Source organism: Fringilla coelebs (genome assembly GCF_963513975.1).
Source record: "Fringilla coelebs genome assembly, chromosome: 24".
Taxonomy (NCBI): domain Eukaryota; kingdom Metazoa; phylum Chordata; class Aves; order Passeriformes; family Fringillidae; genus Fringilla; species Fringilla coelebs.
The window spans coordinates 2,210,013-2,232,258 of record NC_140050.1 but is presented as its reverse complement, the minus strand read 5'-3'; the positions used below and the strand labels follow the sequence as shown (position 1 = coordinate 2,232,258).

At 41.5% G+C, this 22,246-nt stretch overlaps 1 protein-coding gene across 1 annotated transcript in view; it reads right to left on the bottom strand.

Moving 5' to 3' along the window:
• Nucleotides 1-22,246, bottom strand: part of LMNB2 (lamin B2) — a gene marked incomplete at its 5' end in the record, with an annotated part of 36,533 nt that overhangs the window by 5,975 nt on the left and 8,312 nt on the right. The window contains 10 exons of the mRNA XM_084221092.1: nucleotides 249-350; nucleotides 1,748-1,867; nucleotides 2,666-2,773; nucleotides 3,262-3,553; nucleotides 4,121-4,341; nucleotides 4,538-4,663; nucleotides 7,781-7,951; nucleotides 10,233-10,358; nucleotides 11,051-11,207; nucleotides 21,903-22,039. Coding sequence (XP_084077218.1) covers nucleotides 249-350; nucleotides 1,748-1,867; nucleotides 2,666-2,773; nucleotides 3,262-3,553; nucleotides 4,121-4,341; nucleotides 4,538-4,663; nucleotides 7,781-7,951; nucleotides 10,233-10,358; nucleotides 11,051-11,207; nucleotides 21,903-22,039 — 1,560 coding nt within the window. The remainder of the gene's footprint in view (nucleotides 1-248; nucleotides 351-1,747; nucleotides 1,868-2,665; nucleotides 2,774-3,261; nucleotides 3,554-4,120; nucleotides 4,342-4,537; nucleotides 4,664-7,780; nucleotides 7,952-10,232; nucleotides 10,359-11,050; nucleotides 11,208-21,902; nucleotides 22,040-22,246) is intronic.

Genomic DNA, 22,246 nt, shown 5'->3' with positions numbered 1-22,246 from the left:
ACAGACATCCTGAGGTGGCATCAGCCACTGCCTGAGCTGTACGAGGATGGATCCCAGCAGTAATTCCTGGCAGCACTGCTCACATTGTCCTCTCTTGGTGCACTGCAATGTTGCAAGCAACCATTGGAAGAAAGGACCAGGAAGCTCAGAGTTGGCAAAAGTTGAAGGGGGATCCCCCCGCTAAATCTTATGCCTGATTGATCCAACTAATGAGGCACAAGTTAAACATCTGGTCTGCATCTGATTACCTGTTGGTTGAAAAGGTCTTCCTCTCCATATTCTGCTTCGTCTTCTTCCTCTTCATTCTCTCGCACAACTACTGATTTAGTAACGCTTCTCACTGCAACTTCCTACACAAAATGACAGATAAGGAGATGGCCAGGAGTCTTTATGTATCTGTTAAGTTTTTGCCATATCATCATATAACAGCCTTATTAAATTTTGGAGAGTTTAAAGCAACTTGGCCTAGATTTAACAGATAGCTATGCAAGCAAATACCAGCAATATCCTGCAAACCACAACAACATCATTCCTATTTCTGTGCACTAAAATGCATGGTAATGTAATTCAGCCACTTGATTTTTTTTCATTACCCTGGGATTTAAGACAAAGCAGACATGTTTTGGGTGATTGTAGTCAATTTTACACAAGGTCACAGCAGAAACAGGTAGGAGCTGTCTGAGATACAGTGTAATGTGAGAAACCAAACTTTCTCAACCAAACATAAAGAATATTCCCACTTTCTAATAAATATTCAATGTCAATTGCATATGTTGTTTTTCAGCATAGTTTTACAAGCCAGGCACTAAAGAAAATTTTAAAACCCCAGGAAGCTTCCTTTATTACTAAATTATTTTTAACACTTCTAAATAGTAAGAAATTCTTCTGCCTACTTGCACGATGGAAATCACAGAAGAAAATCTCTAATTGTGGAAAAAGTTGCCCTTAACATACACTCCTAAGCAGGGATACTAAAGGTAACCACCGTGAAAAGAGACATGGATTTGAAATTTTTTCAGATACTAGTCTGACCACACAGTTTGCATATGGAGAGCATTAGCTTTCTATTTGTACAAATTACCCCCCTCCTACCTCACCCTGCCCACAAAATTCTTCCAGAAAACTGCCAGCAAGAAAGGCAACACAAAAACTGATACGACTGTGGTCTGTATCCTTTTCCTACTGCTATCAGATTGCTGGTTATGAGTAACAGCCAAGGCACGATTCTCCCTTGCAAAAGTCATCTGCAGACATGGCTTTAAAAAAATTAACTATGGACAGGTGTAGGACAATGCAGAATGCTCAGGAACCTCTGCCAAATGAGAACTTATGATATGCTTCTAACATGGAAAGGACAATCATCTTCCTACATTAATATTTACATTGCACCTCAGAACATCATAGGGACTATATAATGAAACTGTGAATAGCCAGAAATGCTTCTTTTCTTTGTCTCTTCTAAAAGTACATACTCAAATTCCAAACAAATTCTCTACTAGCAGGGTATTCTTCTAAAACAGGAAAAAAGTGTCTATGGGCATTATCATGATGGTCGCAGTTTTATAAAAATATCCCAAAAATGTCAGAGATACATACATAAATAATACGTAATTATGTCAATGTTATAAACTGTCATATTAGAAGACAACAGCGGAGATCTTACAATCAGGATTTTGTCATTATGTCATGTCACCCCACCCTGAAATTAAGAGTTTGGGAGATAACCCAACCCATGGACCCAGCCTACCTCTCCTTCAGAGTTGACGAGGTAAGTGCGGATATTTCCACCAGTACCCCAGCTGCCTTGATTCTTCCACACGAGAACAGAAGGGGGGCTATGAGATACACCTGCATCTGCACCCCAGATCTAGAGAGAATGACAATCTGTAATTAACTGTTTATCCAAATTTTTCTTTTAAATATACATATCCCCCAAATTCTCCTTCTCTCTACATACTAGGTTTCTTTTCTGAATTCCAATGGCAGTTTTACCCTACTTTTAACTATATTACTTGTAGTAAGGTATTAAAAAAATCTAATATTGCAGTCATGAATTCTTTTCTGAACAAATTTCTCCTACCACTGTCTCAATAACCATACTGTATGGAGCCAAGGCAAAAAGCAGCATGCAGTGCATCAACTTAAATCATTTATATGTATCTAAACAATTGATACTTAAGTAGAAATAGCTGCAAGTGATTAAAAGATACATTTGTTTCTTCCTAAAAGAACATCTGTTGCAGACTGAAAATAAAATGCAAAATTATTGAAAAGCAGCTGTTCTACAGCATTAATTACAGTTCATGCTGAGAATGTCCAGTCTAAACTACAGTCTGGATCAATGCTCTGAACTGTTCCCATTTCTTTAAGAGATTGAGCAGGATTAGGGTTCTAAACCTGGGCAAAGGTGTTTGGAAACAAATAGTTCTTGACTAACCCCCAAAATAACTTTCTCTTCAACTTTTTATGTGGCAAAAAAATGGTCTTAAATACTGAAGTACTTATATGGAAATAATTTTTTTGTTTTGCATTTTTATAACTGAAATCCTGCTCCTCTAGAGTGAAACCCATGAAACCAAATCAGGCTGTACCAGACTTCAAGATTTCCAATTGCGACAGCATGAACAGAAGAATATGTTGTTGACATACTGTAAATACAACTTACTGTAACAGTCTGCCCAGCTCTGAGGACATACTTAGGAGTAAATTTGTAAGCAATTTCATCTCCATCTCCAATTTGTCTTTTTAGTCTCCAGTTACCCAATGACTGATCCTAATGGAGAGTCAGAAAGTTATTCAGAGTGAACAAAACAGAACAAACAGGCATCAGAATCTAGGTCTTTGTTATTAAAATGGGAATATAAATTTATTTATATGGTTGTTAGGCATTTGCATTCTACCTTGAAAGTATTTGCCTACATCCAGTCAGAGTCTAAAGTGTAAATCCCATAAGGTCATTCAGCAAAATTTTAAAAGATAACCATTTCACACAACAAAGTTCTGCGAGACAGCAGGCTGTTTCTGTGAGCAATGTCCCAGCACACATGTGGGACACAGATTGTATTCTCTTCCCATGTTAGCCCATGGGATGTTAGCCCACCATTATGTTCAACTTTTCAAAGCCCCCATTAATTCCTGCAGGATGCTGCACCTTGAGATGCTGCTTCTGCTCTCCACAGGGCCACACCTACTCATGCTGCAAAGGGCTGTGTATCATAATTTAGCTCCCGCTTGTTTTCTGTGAGTTCTGCTGCTGCTCACCTTCTCTGAGTTGTTCTTAAGCTGAACATACTTGCCATCCAGGTCTATCTCTTCTATGCTGATACTTCCTGTAGCTGAAGCTTGCTGAGACATTTGAAAGCTACTGCTACTGCTGCTGCCACTGATACTTCCAGTGCCGATCCCACTAGTTCCACTGCCGGAGAGCTCCTCTGCTTCAATACGTTTTCTCTTGCCTCGGGAAGAGCGAACCAGTGAAGTGCTGCTGCTACTGCTGCTGGAGGTAGCCCGAGAGACTGTGACACGGGAGGAGGGACTTGGAGAGAGCTTCAACCTTAACACAACGAAGAAAGCATCTTAATTAACTCACCCAGAGAACCACAAAGCTACAATATCTTCAAGTAACCAGATTGTAAAAGTGCTCCAATGCTGACAATATCCTCACTCTGTATGTCAAGAGGACTGCATACATGAGGAGAAGGGGGTTACCCATCCCTGAGGAATGTTCTGGCAGTATGACCATGTGACATGGAAAGCAGTGCTACTGAGAGCAACAGTGATCCCTTAATCCCTCCCTCCAGTACAGCTACTACTGAACACACTATTCTTGGGCCCCATGATTTAAAACCACAGAAGTACAAGCATTTAAGTAAAAAGATGATATGAAGACCAAGCACAGAGTGATATATTTCACTGTACTCCAAGACCATTACAAAACTCCAAAATAAGGACAGTGTTCAGTTGAGAACAAGTGTTCCATGCAACAACATTGCGGTATGAAGCCAATATAACTTCAGCGAAAGGTAATCTGGGCATTCCTGTTCAAGTGGTAAAAAAATAAGGGCAAGAAATGAAATAACACTTGAGAGTCCTTAGAAAAGAAAGTGAAATCTTTACACACCTTTCCTCTTCTCCTTCCAGGAGTTTTCGGTAAGCACTGATCTCCATGTCCAGTGCTAATTTAACATCAAGCAGTTCTTGGTACTCCGTAAGCTGAAGCTGCATCTGGTCCCTCATGTCTGTCATTTCCCTCTCCTTTGCATCCAGCATCTTCCTAAACTTCTCCCGCTCGCCAGCCATCATTTCCTCCAGTTCCCGAATGCGATCTTCTGCTGCACTGGCCTAGGCACACAGAACAAGAAAAAGCCCACCTAGCATCCATGCAGGTCCACTCAAAGTTAAAACTCTTCTCCCTCCCAAATGAACCCAACAAAGATTTCTCTGTGCAAAATTCAGAAAATATGAAGGGTCATAAATGTTAATATATTCACACAGAACAGCTGTGTGTTTGAGATAAAAGCCAGTTTAGTCCCTTTACCTGTTTCTGAAGACCAGAAAGCTGGTAGCTGAGAGCTTCTATCCTCATGCGAGCCTCCTTCAGCTCCTCTCGAGCTGCACCAGCAGCTTTGTCATTTTGATCAGAGGACAATTTGGCATTCTCCAGCTGGAAAGAAAGTTTTATACAGCTCACTTGTACTGAGTTAAGAAATCCTGAAATATCCTTTTGGTAAAAAAGTAGCAACTATTTAATTGTAGAAAATTTAATTTTAGAAAATTTCAAATGGTCTGCTAAGTTTAGGATGGGAACTGCATAACATTAAGGAATGCCCTAAGGACCGAAGGAAAATGTATTTCAGGATTTGCTTATGCTGTTAAAAAAATACTCATTTAGCCCTTCCATTATACAAGCAACCTTAGTTTCCAAAAAACTGACCATGTGCTCTGCTCGTTTGTCCTAAGGCAAATCAAACTGGGTGACAGCAAAGGCTGCCTACCTAATTCATGTCCTAGTCCAGCAGTTCCCTGGATGCCCAGAGACTAACTCAATGAAATATTTCATGGTTATTATGTCTCTGCTGGCTATATGCAACTCAGGGACTTCCTCAGTCAGGGACAGTATTTTACCGCTAACTATCTGTCAGTGGATTTCTCAGGCAGGAATTTGTCTCTGCTTTTTTAATTATTAGGGCAATGAGTTTAGCTCTATATTAAAGAACAATACTTTCTGTTTCTTCTCTATCTGGACATTCTCACTGGACATTCACTGTCCCTGCTCCTACTGAAAAAATAACAATCAATCAATCACTCCTCATTTACCTTCCCCCATGCTATTTATCCCTTTACAGACATCCACTGTATCTTTCATTTCTCTCAACACATCTCTTTTCCAGGTGAAGTTTTACTTAAAATTTTCTCATGCATGACTTGTTTCCCACTCTGAATTGTCTCTGTCAACTCTGTAGTACCTTTGCAAGAAGCAATAAAACTACTCACAGCACTCCAGATGACATACTGCCCCAGAGGCAAAACAACAAGTTTTGTTTTATTCTCTTTCTGTAATAGTTGCCAATATACGATTTGGTTTTAATTTTTTGTTACATTCACCTAGTGAACAAGCTTAATTTCTAGTGGTTAATTTTAACTAAAAACAGAGAGAGCAAAACCAGAACTCTTACATGGCAAATTTCATGAAAGCAGACAGCTAGAAAAACCATTCTTTGCATGCTTTAGAGCTGGATTTCAACAATATTGCCACACCATGGAATCCACTCAAAAACTAAACCGATCTAATTCTAAGAACAGTTACAGGCAGAAGATGTTCTTTAGCCACACAACACAAAGGTTTATAAAATCAATCTTCACTAGCTCTGCTGTTCACTAGGTTCTGAGCAACATACACAGAGCCTTCTTTAGGCTACAGATTTTGAAGGAACTTCAACTACACACTCCATTACTTCTTGTAAAGTTTAAAATTAAAAAATATTTGAAGTCTGACAACGATTCACTACCTTACAGTCATGCTGGCATAGTGCCAAGTACTCATATTAAGGATTTCTATTGCTTACTATCACAGACCATAATGATCTTTCTTAGAAGCCCTTTTAAAGTATTCAAAAGTCACATTCAAATAAGATCTCCCTGGAGAGTTCTTTTGTCCAAGCTGAACATGCCAGCTCTCTCCATAAGAGGTGCTCCAGCCCTCAGGATCACTTTTGTGGCCTCCTTTGGACTTTCTCCAGCCACTGCACATCTGCCCTGTGCAAGAAGTGTGCTTTTACCCAAGATCATCTCATCCTGGAGCTGCTCAGTTGCTAAACCTAGTGATTTGCTTTGACATCATATTCCTCCCCAGCTTTGGCTCTCTAACAGGGACACGTCCTTGTTCAGAAATCACAAAATTAAGTTCACAGCTAAACCCCTTTCCCTTCATATTCCAACTTCATCCATAACAACCACCTTTATGCAGGGAAAAAGCAGCTTAATTTGTTCATTTCCTTGTTCAAAGCTTGTCACTTTTTCATTCTCTAAGTCTGTATATTGCATCCTTTAAAAATTTTTTTTCTACTAAGCATCTTCTTTCCTGGATCTCCTTCAGACTGTGGCAAGTGGATCCAAATAGCTCCTTACATGTTCCAGAGTTGTCTGAATAATTTCAACCCTGCCACCTGTGTTGGGGATTTTAATTTTAATTTTGGGGTTTTAGTATCCATTATCTATATGGTTGCTGCCATAAGTAATAGTTAAATATTTGTAGATCAGTATTTCTTAAACCAAATCATCAACTCAAAGAATTCAAAGGGAGTCTCAGTGAAGGGTGGGAGAGAACAATGTTAGCAGTACCATCATTCTTCCAGCACAAGAGAACAAGAAGTGGCTGTAACTATTGACAAATACTTTCAACAGCCAGAATTGCCAGGATGGGGCTCTGAGCAACCTGGTCTAGTTTAAAGACGTTCAAGGCAGGGGGGGGGCTGGACTAGATGGCTTTTAAAGGTCCCTTCTAGCCCAAACCACTCTATGATTCTATGATTTCCAAATTACATACCATGATTTTCATCACCAAAGCTGGTCAGGAAAGGTCTGATATCTTGCCTGAAGTTTCCCTGTCACCAAAGGATTCACAGCTGCATCTAATAATTTTCCAGTCCAGAACTACCTTAGATCATTGAAATGTTGCAAGGCTTAGACATATTTAAAAGTGTATTGGCGTGATTAAGAACACTGCAACAGCCACAGCAGACAATGCACCCTTAGATAAGAAGCCCCTTCCAGTGTGTCTATATTAGTTTGCAAGCTCACTGTATCCAAGCAAAAGCCCATACTGAGACACACTCACTTCCAAACTCTCCAATCCCCTCCTCCAGCTTCTTATGCACAACGTATTGCACATATCGCAAGTTTTCCCAACCTCCTCCATTTGTGAAGAAAAACTGGATCTACTGATGTAAGAAAAGAACCCTTATAGCAAAAAACATTGTCTAATCAGCTACTGTGTGACATCCACTATTCCCACTGTGTTTTCTGCAAGAGACTAACAACAGCTCCACATGTTTTCTCACTAACTGACCTCTCTTGGCTAAAGCTATTGCTCACTATTACCTCTGGCTATAACCTCCCTGGAAACGCCCCTGCACACAAGTCCCAGGGAAAGCATTTGAACATTGGGAAAAAACTTCCTCAAATTATAGTTACTCATCTCCTTAAGACCAGTAGAGCTGGTAGGAGTGGCTTTTATCGCACAAACTTGGCTTCCAGTCTGACAGTGGACAGCAGCTGTTACCTTAGCCTGATATGTCTGCTCCAGCTCCATCTTATACAGTTTGACTTGTTCATCATGTTGATTTCGCAGATCCTCCAGAGCTTGAGTCATTTTGGATTCATACTCCTGTTGGCGGCTTGTGTCCACCTCAATCAAACGATGTTCATGTCGTTTTCTTGTTTCCCTTATTTCCTACATACACACAAAAGAAGAGGGACAAATTCCCACACTAAGGTAAACAGTAAAAGCAGTTACATTCAGACAACAATTAACTACTCCAGTACTAATTATTAAGCATAATGGAGCTACAGTACTACAGGCATTTAAGCCTGGGAATTGCTGTGTGCAGTAACAGATTCAAGCTACTGTTCTCATTTGTCAGGATGTAATTTTTAAAAGTGATCCAACTTAACACCAGCTTCAAAAATAGCCATATACTAAGTAAGGGGCTGTTTCACTGCTTCACTACACACCCTGTCCTTCTCAATATACATCCTGACATTACAATAGCAGTCTACAAGGAATCAGATGAAAATGAACGCCACTTGTGAACATTATATATATTTTTAAAAAATTTAGAGAAAAACTGCATCTTCAAATTTCCCTCTTAAGCACATGTGGGTCTCATCTACGTTCTATATACTTGATGACCCCTTCTTATTAGATTTTGATTACAGCATTAATAAAGCAGCAATCCAAGCAATCCTGAAGACATAATTTTTTTATGATCAGAGTTTGCACTAAGACATTTGCATTTTTAGAAATGTGTGAGTTTTCTGTGCTTAAGAACACTGGTTGCAAAGTAGTAAGGTAAGGCTTACTCATGCACTTATTCATGCAGAGACCTGGCCAGGTCTGAATGTGTGGTATGAGAAAAACAATTTCTTCCTTCAGGGGAGGAAAAACAACCAAGGAGTGGTTCTGAGTACTGGGATGAGGCCTGAAGTTACAGCAGGGCCATGAGGAACAAGAGCAAGTGAAGCAAGGCTCAGTTTTGCTAGACTGGAGTCATATAAGGCTCACACATACTCAAAGCAACTTTACCAGTTGTTTTGCAGAAATGCTCTGCATCTAAAATAGATCCCCAGAAACATGTCCTTTTACTAGCAGCAATGTGCTCTGAAGTGATATGGAATAAGCTTTTCTTTCTGTGGTTAATTTTTACAACAAGAAAACTAGAAAGCAGCAGTCTCTCAGTAACTGTAGGCAATGACAGCTCAGAAGCTAAAGGGATGTCATGGGGGACTACATAGGATCAGGGGAAGTGCTCAGCTGATCCAGCAGTTCAACACCACCAGAATAAGCAGGCCTCACCTGCCACACTCCCAATCGTGATGACTCAATTCTAATGGAGATTTGGACCCTTCAGTAAAGCAAATAAATTCACTAATGTAAAGGAAATCAATTTATTGCTTCATGTGTTGAACTGATGCATCCAAGAATCAAAAAGCTTCAGGGATGGCTTAAGAACACACCCTTGAGCACAGCAAGCTTTAGGATTAGCTTCTGCTGTCTCATTTAGTTTTACCTTCAGTCAATAGCAACACAATCTTCCCAAGAAGAAAAGTTATTTTAAGATCCTACAACCAAACAAGGATCTGTCACTGCAATCAGTGTACCAATCCAAGCACTCCAGGGCATGGAAGTGAGACAATGGTCAGTACATCTCAGGCTGATCTCCCTGCTTGGTTTCTTTGCCCTGCTCCAGCCTCTGTCCCCTGTCCTTAGCCACACAGCCCTGTCCCATCCCTTAAACCAGTCTGAGCACTCATTTGGATTCTGTGGTAAATCAACTCAGCCACTAATTAGTATGTTTCTAGCTAATCTGGCTGAAATGGTTAGGTGAACAGTGAGCCAAGCATCACGCTTGAGTAGGTGAGATGAACAGTGGAAGCATGTGGTGACTGCTCAGCAGCCACTCATTGAATGAGCTTGCAGCACCACCAGAGATGGAATAAACAGACATAACACTTTGCATTGGGTACAGAGAGAAAGTCATGCTTTCCTGTCCCAATTCCCACTATTACAAAAATTTTGGTCTTCACTAGTACTATTCCCTTAACAGGCAGGAAACTACCTCTGCAATAAGGAAGACAGCTGCATACTATTCTAATCAATAAAACCAGATTATAATCAGGTCCAGCAACCAAAGCTGATGTAAGTAAAGAGCAGGGCCATGCAACCAGGTCCAGAGAGAGGGAAAAAGATTTTCCCTTTCCTACAGCAGTCAGCTGGCTCCAGTTCACCTGCCCATGGAACAATACTCTTTTCACCTGGCTCTCATACTGACTCCACCACTGATTTACCATGTAAAAAGGTGTAAAACCGTCACCTATTTTATTATTCAACCCATTTATAGGAAGGATAATACTGATTTTTTCTCTACCTGGACTACTTAGTAGTTGCTCATAGTCAATTTGATTAAAAGCTACATTAACTTTGGACAGTGGCAAGATTACTAGATTGATTATACCTCCTCAAACACATTCTTCCTGAAATCCAGATCCTCTTGCAAACTCTGGCACCGATTTTCCAGGTCCACACGCATGAGTGTCTCCTTCTCCAACTGCTTCTTTGCCACAGCATGACCATCTTCAGCCTAGTAAAGAATTTTAAAGATAATTTTGTCTGTATTCCTATCTTCCATCCATAAACCTTTTACAGTCTTCATCTGATGTCTTTGGAGCAGTTACTCATAATAACAAAACTAATGTCAAGCCACTGATTTAAAGAAAACCAATCCACACCACCACCACCAGAAAGAAACACAATAAATAAACAAAAGTCCCAGAAAAATAAAAAGAACCAGTGTGTCTGTGTGTGTGTTAATTCATATTTAAACCAAACTTATATGCTTGCATACCAGCTATTTAAAATGCAGGTTTAGTTCAATACATTCTGATACAGGAGCCAAGGATTATTAATTCCTCAAGCACAGTATGTTGCACTTTCTTTTTCTTGCTAGTATGGTCACACTGGGTACTCCAGCACAAGTGTAAAATTGTACAGGACCTTATAAACAACAACATTTAATGACTCAAGATATAGAAACATCAGAAATTTTTAAACAAAAGCTTCTGACAATCAAAATATCTAAACACTGTGTTGCTTTGGTTGTTTTACATAGATTTCTTACAATTTAGTTTTGTATCCAAGAGGGGCAGCCAAAGATTCAGCAGTAAGCAAGGTGCATCATTGATGTTCAAACTATAAACTAACTGCAAAGAAAAAAGGGAATTTATGCTACACAGCCTGTCCTGTGCTGAAGCAAGAGAGCATTCCCTACCATACCTTAGCAAGCTGGGCACGCAGATCAGCCACCTCTGCTTCCAGACTGCGTTTCTCATTCAGGACAGTATTGAGTTCTGCCTCACTTCTATGGAAGAGAACTTCCAGATCTTTGATACGACCCTGAGCCACAGACAAATCTGCATCTTTCTTCTTGTAGCTGGAAAAACAAAAGTACATTATACTTATAGATGGGTGCACACCCATCCTGATCATGTCCTGGTTACAGCCACAGGTATTTTGTTTCCAGACACCTTTTATCAAGCCCAGCTCACCACTATATGGCTCTTGCAGTACCCTGCAAATGCTGCTGATCTTTGACCTGGAACACCCCCAAAATGTGCAGCTGGTACCATGTTCTATAAATGCATGGCACAGTAAAAAACACGTCATGGACAGACAAGGGAAAAACAAGAAGGCAACTCTGGCAGCTAAGAGATAGAAATACACACAAGGTGTAAACAGTACTTCTTCATCTGGCAGCTACACAGTTGATATATTTTACTTTACAGCCCACAAAGCAAAGTACATGCCATCACCAAAGAGGCCTGAACATCCCCAAGGTTTTATATCTGATGTGGTCAAGCGTATTCCTTATGATGCATTCCTACAAAAAGCAGTAAAATAAAATAATCCACTATGGAAATGTGGTCACCTTTCAGGAATAAACCAGTATTTCTTCAGCAGTATTCACTATGGGCAAAGCATGTCCGAGTGCTTTAAATATCATTACTCGAGCTGTTATATTCAACTTGCAGATATGATCAAGATAATCTTCCTTCTGGCCACCAAGTAATTTTATCAGTCTTTTAATCTAACACAGTGACTTTCTGCAGCTTTCTCAGCATGTATCATTATGTTATTAAAAAATTGATCTGTTATGTGCTAGAATCCTTCCTTGTTGCTGCTTAAGCTCACTGTTCTAGTTTTCACACCACATGGGATGGAGGGAACAGTTTTTTTATTTTTTTTCTCTTAAGTAATTGCAGACAAGTTGTCCATAAGCTGCTTTAAGGGCCCACAGAAATAACTTTGAAGAGAATTCCTACTACATATAGGCTTTTAAAAGCTCTGTATTCAATCTGCAACTCCAAACATGGAAAAAACCTATTGTGTTTGCAAAGACAAAAAAAAAAAAAAAAAACCAACCAAAAACCAGTGTTCTAGATTAATACAAACCTTGCTGCCCAGCCCGGATCCTGAAGCTTGGTTCCCAAAATCCTCATCACTTGTACTGTCTTCTTGAATTTCTGATTTGCCTGAATTGGCCAGAATTACTTTATGAAAATCCATGAAAATCCTGCATTATTGGGTATTGGTGTGCCCTACACAAAATGGTTTGCCTTTGGCTCATACAGTGGTTTACCAATGGTTTACATGGTTCAGCATGAGGTGCATCTTTAAGCTGACATCTTTATTTTGTGATGCATTCAGCTTGTGTTTTCTCTCTGCATTTCATGGTGTAGATCTTAGAATTTGTTTTCATTTAACTGTAACCAATTTTTCTTATCATCAGTCCAATCTGTCACTGTGAATTCTGTTCTGCAACATATGTGCAGTGTCTTCACACTCAGCAGCTTGCTGGAGGCACAGACAAAACATGGCCTGTATTTAAAAGACGGTTATTTAGCAGTAGTCAGAAGGTCACAAGTGCTATGTTACACATGTGTTGTAAAACAAGCCACTGTGCCTGTGTCACAACCAATCAGACCTGGGAGCCTTTGGCCTGTGCAGGACTCAAAGGGCAAATGCTGCTTCACTGATCATGAACAGCAGTATATTGCTCACACAGCCTCCTGCTTCCTCCCACCTGCAGAAGCCAGGCAGCAAGAGACTGCTTCCAGGGATGGAAATGAATAGAAGTGTTTGATGTACAGCTTGAACCATAGAGAATTCTTGACAGTGGTAACTTTGGCCCCCTCAAGGACACTGACAACATAGCAAGCCATTTTAATTTTTATTTTCACTTACAATTTACCCTGGTTTATTGCCTACATGCAAAAACGTGACAGAGGTTTTACCAAAGTACAACCTGCTTTTGGGGGTCGCTGAGATTTTAAAAAGTTCCCAGCAGCAGTCAATCCACCTGGTGAGGTGTGTCAATGCTTCAAGGAACACCAAGCAACTCTCCAAGTACGGTAACTCTCGAGAGCTCTTTTTTCCCCCAGAAAGAGCCATGTTTGCTCCAGGGAAATGTTTCAGTGACCACAGAATCACAGCATTGTTTGGGTTGGAAGGGACCTTAAAGCCCATCTCATTCCAGCCCTGTCATGCTCCAAGCCCTGTCCAACTTGGCCTTGAACACTTCTACGATGGGGCAGCCACAACTGCTCTGGGTAACCTGTTCCAGGCCTTCACCCCCTCACAGGGAAGAATTTGTTCCTAATATTAAATCCAAACCTACTTTCTCTCAGTCTGAAGCCATGCCATGTTGTTCTGTCCCTACTTATAGGTAGGTAGCAGGCAGAGGAAACCACAGCATGACATTCACCCCTCTCAGAGCCAGGAGCATGCAGCTCCAGCAGGACTGCTGAAACAAGCAGAATGATGGCACCTGACAGATACTGACCTTCAGACCTGGCTCGACCTGGGGAAAAGTAACGCTGGTAAAGATATGAACTGACACCTCATGAACAACAGGACAGGAGACTTCCCTTCACCACACCATCAGAGTTACCTCTGCTATCAATGAATGGACCTTATTCACTTCACCAGGTCTGGTTCAACAGTCTTGTGGAAGGGTGGTGTTCTACCCAAGCAGAAGTCTTGTGCACCTCACCAGTAAATTAATTATTCCTATCCATACCTCCTCCACTTATCCCCTCCCTCCAGTAGTCAACAGTTTTGTCAAACAGCTGAAGATGAAAACCACAAACACTGGAAGCCATTACACAGCATATAGGATAGAACCATACACACTACAGAATGATAGGAGAATGGCTATTTTTACAACAATATTTAAATTCTAGATTTAAAAATATGTCCCTACACCTGACACAAACATCTTTAAACAAAAATTAAGCTGTTCCTTACATCATATAAATGGTGTTTGAATATCCTAAAGATATTTAACTTCTTTATAAAGTGAAACTACCCAACTGCTTTATGAACCTAGTTATGAACTTGGTTCAAAAGAAAAAAAAATTACACTCATGAGTTGCATTCAAGTACAAACAGTGGATACATATATGTATGGTAGATGTTGTAAAATATACAGAATCACAGAATGTATGGAAGGGACCATAAATCTCATCTTGTTTCACCCCTCCCATGGACAGGGACACCTTCCATTAGACCGGGTTGGCTCCAAGCCCCATCCAGCCTGGCCTTGAACACTTCCACACAGCTGTGGGGCAGCCACAGCTGGTCAGATATTATGTTCTTCCCCCATGGGGCAATGAACAGGCTCCCCAGGGAATGATCACACCCCCAAGGCTTCTGGAGCTCAATGAAAGTTTGGACAAGACTCTCAGGCACAGGGTGGGATTTTGGGATATCTGTGCATGGCCAGGAGTTGATTTGATGGTTTTTGTGGGGTCCATTCCAGCTCAGGATATTCCATGATTCTATGATTGAGTGCCTCACCATCCTCACATGGAAGAATTTCTTTCCAGTATCCCATCTAATACTGCCTTATGTCAGTATGAAGCGATTCACCCTTGCCCTACCACTATTGCCTTGTCCCAGTCCCTCTCCCTCTCTTTGGAGCCCCTTTAGGCATTGGAAGGGGCTCTGAGGCTTCCCTGGAGCCTTCTCCAGGTGAACACCCCCAGCTCTCCCAGACTGGCTCCAGTGCAGAGGGGCTTCAGCCCTCAAAACACCAGAACATACGGCCTCCTCTGGACTCACTCCAGTAGCTTCACATTATTCTGATGTTGGGTCCCCAGAACAGAACGCAGTACTCTGTGTGGGCTTGAGGGGGCAAATCACCTCCCTTGACCTGCTGGCCACACTTCTTTTGATGTAGTTCAGGGTTTGATCAGCTTTCAGGGCTGCAAGTGCACATTGTTAGCTCAAATTCAGTTTTTCATCCATCGATACTTGTATCTCCTCAGGGCTGCTCTTGATCCATTCTCCACCCAGCCTGTGTCTGTGATGGGAATGACCCAACACATATGCAGAACCTTACACTTGGCCTTGACAAATTTCATAAGGTTCACACAGGCCCACTTCTCCAGCCTGTTCTCAACTCTTTGGATGGCATCCCTTCCCTTCAGTGCATCAACTGCACCACACACGTTTTGGTTGGCTGCTCTTTCTCATTAGAAGGAAGCGCTTCCCACCCCTTGCCCTCATCATGCCGCAGTTTCACATTCAGTTTCAGGGTACTCTGGAAGTCCTACAGAGATGATGAGCTGGTGGCTCCTGAGATAATAGGAACCAGCATGGAAATACATGTAAAATACTGCCAAGAAATTAAGGGGCATTCATCTAAGAAGACGATACAGCCAACAGTCCAGCTGCTTCTCTATACCAATGCATGCAGGGTGGGCAATAAATAAGAGGAGCTGGAAGCCACTGTGCTGCTGGGAAGCTGCAACCTAGTTGCTGGTGAAACTTGGTGGAATGAATCTCATGACTGGACTTCAACTATCAATAGCTACAAGCTGTCAAGAATGTATAGGTGAGGAAGGAGGGGGGGTGGAGTTTGTCTCCCCAAGAAGTGGATTGAATGTGAAGGGCTGTCTCTAAAGAACAGCCATAAGCATTTTGAAAGCCTATGGGTAAGAATCAGAGACAAAGGCAACAACAAAAACCCTTGTGGTTGGCATCTACTCCTGGCTGGCTGATCAACGGAAACCTTTCTGCTCCAGCTACAGGAGGCATTGCATAGACTCATCCTGCTGTGGGACCTCAACCATCCCAGCATCTGCTGGAAAAGTAGCAGGGTGACCTGCAGGCAATCAAGGAGGCTGTTGGAGAGTACTGTTGGAAATTACTGGCTTGTCAAGCCAGGTAATAAATGGCTCTACCTGATGAGATGAGATACTGGACTCATCAACAGAAATGAGCCAATCGGTGATGTCAAGACAGGAGGCAGCCTGGGTTGCAGTGATCATGCAGTCTAGCAGCCTGCAGTCCTGAGAGACATGGGTCAAATGAAGAGTAATGAAGAATGAATTTTAGGAAAGCAAACTGCCTGCTGTTCAAGGAGTTGGTCAATAGCACCCGCTGGGAAACTGCCCTCAGGGACAAGGGAGAAGATCTTTTAGGAAATTTTCTACATCACAAGAGCTCTTGATCCTCAGGACTGGAAGGCAAGAGACCAGCATGGATGAGTTGAGACCAGCAGGTGAAACTAAAAGGCAAGAAGATAATGAAGAGGCAGTTTTAGTATGGGTTGGTATCCTGGCAAGAGTATGGAGTCATTGCCTGGTTGTGAAGGGATAGGGTCAGTAAGGCCAAGATGCAGCTGAAGTTGCACTTGGCAAGGGACACCAAGAATAACAAGAAGACCTTCTGCAGGTATGCTAGCCAGAAAAGGAAGGTCAAAGCAAGTGTACTTCTTTGATGAACAAGACTGGCAAAGTGGTTCAGACGAGAAAAAGGTTGATGTATTTAACAACTATTTTGCCTCAGCCTTCAATGGCAACCTCTCCAGTAGATGGACCACAAAACAGGAACTGGGAAGGCAAAATAGCTCACACTATAAGAAAAGGTTAGGTTTGTGACCACCGGAGAAACCCGAGTCCAAGTCCATGGGACCCAACAAGATGCACCCCAGAGCCCTGAGGAACTGGCTGATGTAGCTGCCAAGCCACTCTCCATGACATTTGAAAACTCATGGCAGCCAGATGAAGGCCCAGGTAAAAGGGAAACATTGCACTCATTTTTCAAAAGGATGGGAAGGAGGACTTCAGGAGTTACTGAACTGCCAGCCACACCTCCGTACCTGGGAACATCATGGAACAGATCCTCCCAAAAGCTCTGCAAAGGCATATAGAGCACAGGGAAATGATTCAAGACATCCAGTACAGCTTCTCCAAGCTCTGCTTGACCAACCTAGTGGGCCTTCCCTTGCCCATTGATGGAGTCACTTTATTGTGGAAGGGATATGAATATTGTCTGTCTGGACAATATTTTGAAAGGCCTTTGATAAAGTCCCCCCACAAAATCCTTCTCTGATTGCATAGGTAAAATTAGACAAAGGCATCAATAAAGAAAAGTAGCGGGCATATGCATAAAGAATTTGAAAATTCAGAGCTAATTTGGCTTTTGTAAAGGAAGGCAAGGGGTGTAAGCAGGGGTAAAAACCCTGCACAGGAGGGCTCTGAGAGGGCCTTATTTCACCTCTGCCTCAAGAGGCCACAGCAAATATGGTTACCACAAAACACTTCTGAGTTCTGTAGCACTCCTGCCACTCACTGGGGTCTCGGGAGACATCTCTGAGTCTAATGTAAAATACTACCTGGAGCTTACCCTTCTTCACACATCAACAGCTCAGAAGCATTCAAAATGCAGCTGTGTTTGAGAAATTATTCATAAATAAAATACAGAACAAGACATAGAACACTGTAATGGTACAATAACATCTTGAATACTGGCTGAAGTTCCAATTCTGCAGTTTTCCTTCCCAAGAGGATACACTAAAACAGTAAAAGTGACAGAGAGGATAAAATGTTGTTTGAAAGCACAAAGCACCTTCAAGAGTAGAAGCAACTAAGTGCTAAGATGTTTCCGCTTGGAAAAAAAGAGATCATTAAAGAGAAAATCCTAGCAGATATGAAGGAGAATACAAAAAAAAAAAAGAGATAAATTAACAAATGAAACTGGGCAGGCAGACTGAACAACATGTTTATACAATACATAGATAAACTCAGAATCCCCTTGCTATGTCTAAGAACTCCACAAACAGCTGGTCTCAGAATACTGGCCACACTATGAAATGCAAATCCATGATGGCTATTACACAGAAACCAGCTGGACATCAGGAAGTCCCTTTGCTGAAGGGAATTGCTGAAGACTGGAAGAGTATTCTAGAGAACTGTTGCTATGCATATTACATTCTTCTCTTCTCTGGAAAAATGGCTTTTAACAGAGATCAATTAACAGGCTAAGCAGACCTTTGGTCCAATGCAATACAAACTGTGGGGGCTGAAGAGCCAGCCAAAGAAGGGCTTGCTGCACTCCCCTGGAGGACTAACCCCTGAGTCACTGACTTTGGGTGAGCAAATATCACCCCCAGAGGCCTCTGTGGTTCTATGCTAATCCCTTGTTGCTCCTGAGTCCCTCCCCTCATGCTCCACCCCTGAGCCCACATCCCATTGCTTACTGGTCTTGTCCCGCCCCTCACCTTCCCTACACAAATCCCTGGTTTTCCCCAATTCAGAGAGCTTCTGTTCCTGGCTCCCTTTACAGAGGGCCCTGCTTTTAATAAAGGTCACTACTCCGTGGAACACCATACAGAGCCCCAGTCTCTTTCTCCACATCGCCTAAGAGAAGAAGCCAGAGCTGATCACTGGGAGAAGGACATGCCTGTGCCCCTGAGCCATCCTTCTCAGGACGCTCTTCAGGAAGGTCACGGCACCCTCACCACCACCCTGCTGCAACAAATGACTCTAGAAAAAGCCTTGGGATGCTTCTTGTTGACTTAGTAGGGAAAATTATATCCAATTATCTCAAACACTAAAAATCCCCCAGAAAATCTTAACAACATTGGTAACACAGTAAGAGAAAAAAAATCTAAAATAAACAAATATGTGCCTCAGATTCCAAACCCTGAGAGTTGAATTTGCACTCACATGGAACCCTGGCGTAGTGTTACCTGTATCTGAAGATGATACAGAAAGACATAAGCAGAAGTGCTTCCTCTTACATCCATTACGTTGACAGAAAAAACTTGTTCTTTCCCAGACCACAGGCTCTGTCCCAAATCCTTGTGTCCTATCCAAGACTCTTGATGCAGGTTGGTCAGCTGCTTCACAAGTAGAAATTGTGCAAGTAAACAGCCCCAGGAAGGAACTAAACACAGGGTAAGCCTCAGGCACCTTTGGGCAAAACTAGGCCTGATGTTACCACCTCCAACCGTACGTACCCTTTGGCTTCCCTGGAGTATCTCCAGTGCCTTCGCGACTTTCCATGCTCACAAACCCAGGCTTTGGGAGGAAAAAAAGAAATGGGGAATCTGCCAATAAACCAGGAGGCTGACTGTGATCCTATACTGCGAGGGAAGTCTATTATCTCCTGTCCCAGCAACCCAACCTATTCCAAGCAAACAAAAGAATGGCAGTGTTTGGGATCATTCCTGGCCAGACTGTGCAGGCATCCTTAAATCTCTCCTCTCTTAGGAGCTTGAAAGAGAGGCAATAGTAGTGAATATAAACTTATGCAAAAAACTACTCTTCCACTACACAGTTCTCAAAGCAAGTTTGGTCTGAGATGTGGTAATGACATATTCTCTGAAAAGAAAGAGACTTAATTCTCTCCCAAGATTTTCCTGAGAAGCTATGAGAAAGCACAGAGAAAACAATTCTTATCTTAATCTCTGCACCTGTTGTTGTGCACATGTGGAATGTGTTATGGAGATTGTTTATCAAAAGGTAGCTTCCTCTTTGGACTCTGGTGATGGTGTTTTGATTCATTGACCAATTGGATCCACGTGTGTGTATCGGACTGTCTGGCAAGGGCAAAAGGTTTTCTGTATAGTGTAGTGTAGCTTAATAAAGCATTTGATCAGTCTTCTGCAATCATGGAGTCAATGCTCATTATTCCCCGTTCAGGGGCCCACTGCTACAATACTGAGAGAAGCACCGTCTGACTGTCAGCATAGACAGGGAAGCTTCAGTAATGAGCTAGGTGTCAAGTGAGCACTGCAAATCAGACAAAAATTTGAAAGTTTCACTTACAAGAGTCATATTTAAAATCTGGCCACATCACAAGCTAGACAACCCACAAACAATCCAAGAACATTACAAACATCTCAATGGACTGGAAGGAATTAAGTAGAAGAAACACTGAAGCTGAGGAATTTGACTCTACTGCCATGAACTGTAAACACAGAGAGGAACCCAGAAAACCAGGTATTTTTTCCTCATCTATTGCAGAAGGCAAGCAAACAAAAAGCTGAAATTAGTTTGGTACAATTCATCATTGAAGTGACTGGTAAGGGGCAACTCAGTTGTCCAGACAATGGTTGAGGGGGGTGATCCAGGGGAAAACAATATCTCCATCGCTTTACATGTACAATTTTCCACCACAAGGTATTTGTACAATCTCTTTGGGCTATCAAAAGTCTAAAGAACTGGAATCAACTGGATTCTCATTACCTACCAAGTGAAGATACTTCTTACAAGGTTACCTCCATCAAAACAGAGAAATATGAGAGGTGAACCAAATTCCCAGTTACTACTGTTGCTCTCTTATGGGGTTTGCTTTAAAACCCAAGCAAGAAGAGTAACTGGTATCACAAGATGAGAGAGACAACCTTAAAGTCCATGTGATGCCAACTGCCATGCAAAATACACTATCCAAAATAAATGCCAAGACTGCTGGCCTGAGGCTTTGAAGAGAATAAACAGTCCCAACAGGAACATTCCAGTAGGGCTGGGTGGGATTCACCTCACTGCACTTCAGGGGTTTTACTGCTGACCTAGTTACCAGAGGAGTTTTTCATGGTTAACAAAAGCTGAGCTAACCAAGTCCACAACTACCAGCACATGGCTTGCCTGACCACATGCAGGCCTATGGTATTGGCTGTGCTTCAACAGACTTTACACCAACTCAAATGCTTACACTATCAGATGCTTACACTATCACTATTTCATGTTTGGACAGATATTTTAGGGCAAATTCATAAATATCTCTAATGGCTGACTTTAAAAAAAGGGCCCAGCAGAGAAAATGAGTATCCAGTGATATAGCAAAATTTACAGATAAAATGTGAAATACTTTATCATAAATCAACTAGCTAGTCAGAAAAAAAAAAAAAAAGACAGGGGAGGGAAACACATTAGCCCTTTTATAACAACTTAGTTGCAAATGAAGAGAGATGAGAGACAGTAGGCCTTAGTGGCACTGCCAGATTAAAACCTATTTTATGGCTGACAATATTGATAAACAGGTGATGTACATAACGACCTGCTCAGGAAAAATCTGTAATTCCCAAATCTTATATATTAAAATAGGTAGCAAAATTCAATTAGAAGCAAAAATTGATTTTTCCACTACATATATTAATTTTTAAATGAAGTTTCTACCGCTAAACAGAATTCGATTACAAATAATTCCCATGGAAATTGAAATAATGGATTCTACTTGGCTTCAGGAACTAGTTTATTATGCCAATTCTCTGTGATACCAGCTGAAAGGCAGTTTAAAAAAATTTAGTCAGTACAAGGTCTTCTCCCAGCACATTTACATTGTAGCTTCATGTCTTTTTCAAGGCAACACTGCTTCCATATTCCCAAACTGCTCAGGGCCAACTCCTTCCCTTTTCTTCCATTTCTCCCATCACTCATAGAGTGAACCAGACAATAAAAATCATTAATGAACCATCCTTGGATGGATCATGAATTTTAATCTAGATCTCCTCCTCAATCCAGTTTACCAAGCAGCTGCACACATGCGCATTCACGTAAGGGGAGGTGGGACAGGACAAAGCAAGTACAGCCATTTGTTTGAGTCTCACATCACATGACATTAATCTAATATTTACAAATACACTTGTGTATATACTGCTGGAATTACGTGCTCTGACCAGCTGTACCAACAAGCTGACGGATTTTCCCTCTGACAAACCTGTGTCTTCTCATGGATCTGCTTCCAGGAGGTGTTTTAAGAAGCATCATTAGTATCATTTCCACAGCAAATTCTGCCCATTCTAATTGAAAGAAAAGAAATTGAATACCCTCCTCACCTTTTATTGAACTCCTCAAGTTCTGCTCTCAGTTTTCCTATTTCAATTTGTAATCTAGCCCTCTCTTTGGCAGTTTCATCCAGAACTCTTCGAGCATCAGCCAGTTCAGACTCATAGAGACTCTTGATTCCACTCACCTAAGGGGAAAAAAAAGTATTTGGGTATGAGACCACCACAACAACTATCAAAGAACTGAAACATAGGACCAGGTTACACACAAGTTTCTTTGAAAAAGGGTGTATGATTTCTGCCATTTAAGAACATTCTATACTGAACATTTTCAATTAACGAGCAACCTGAAGATTTCGTTTTTATTACCACGGCAACAAAACATACTATGTTTG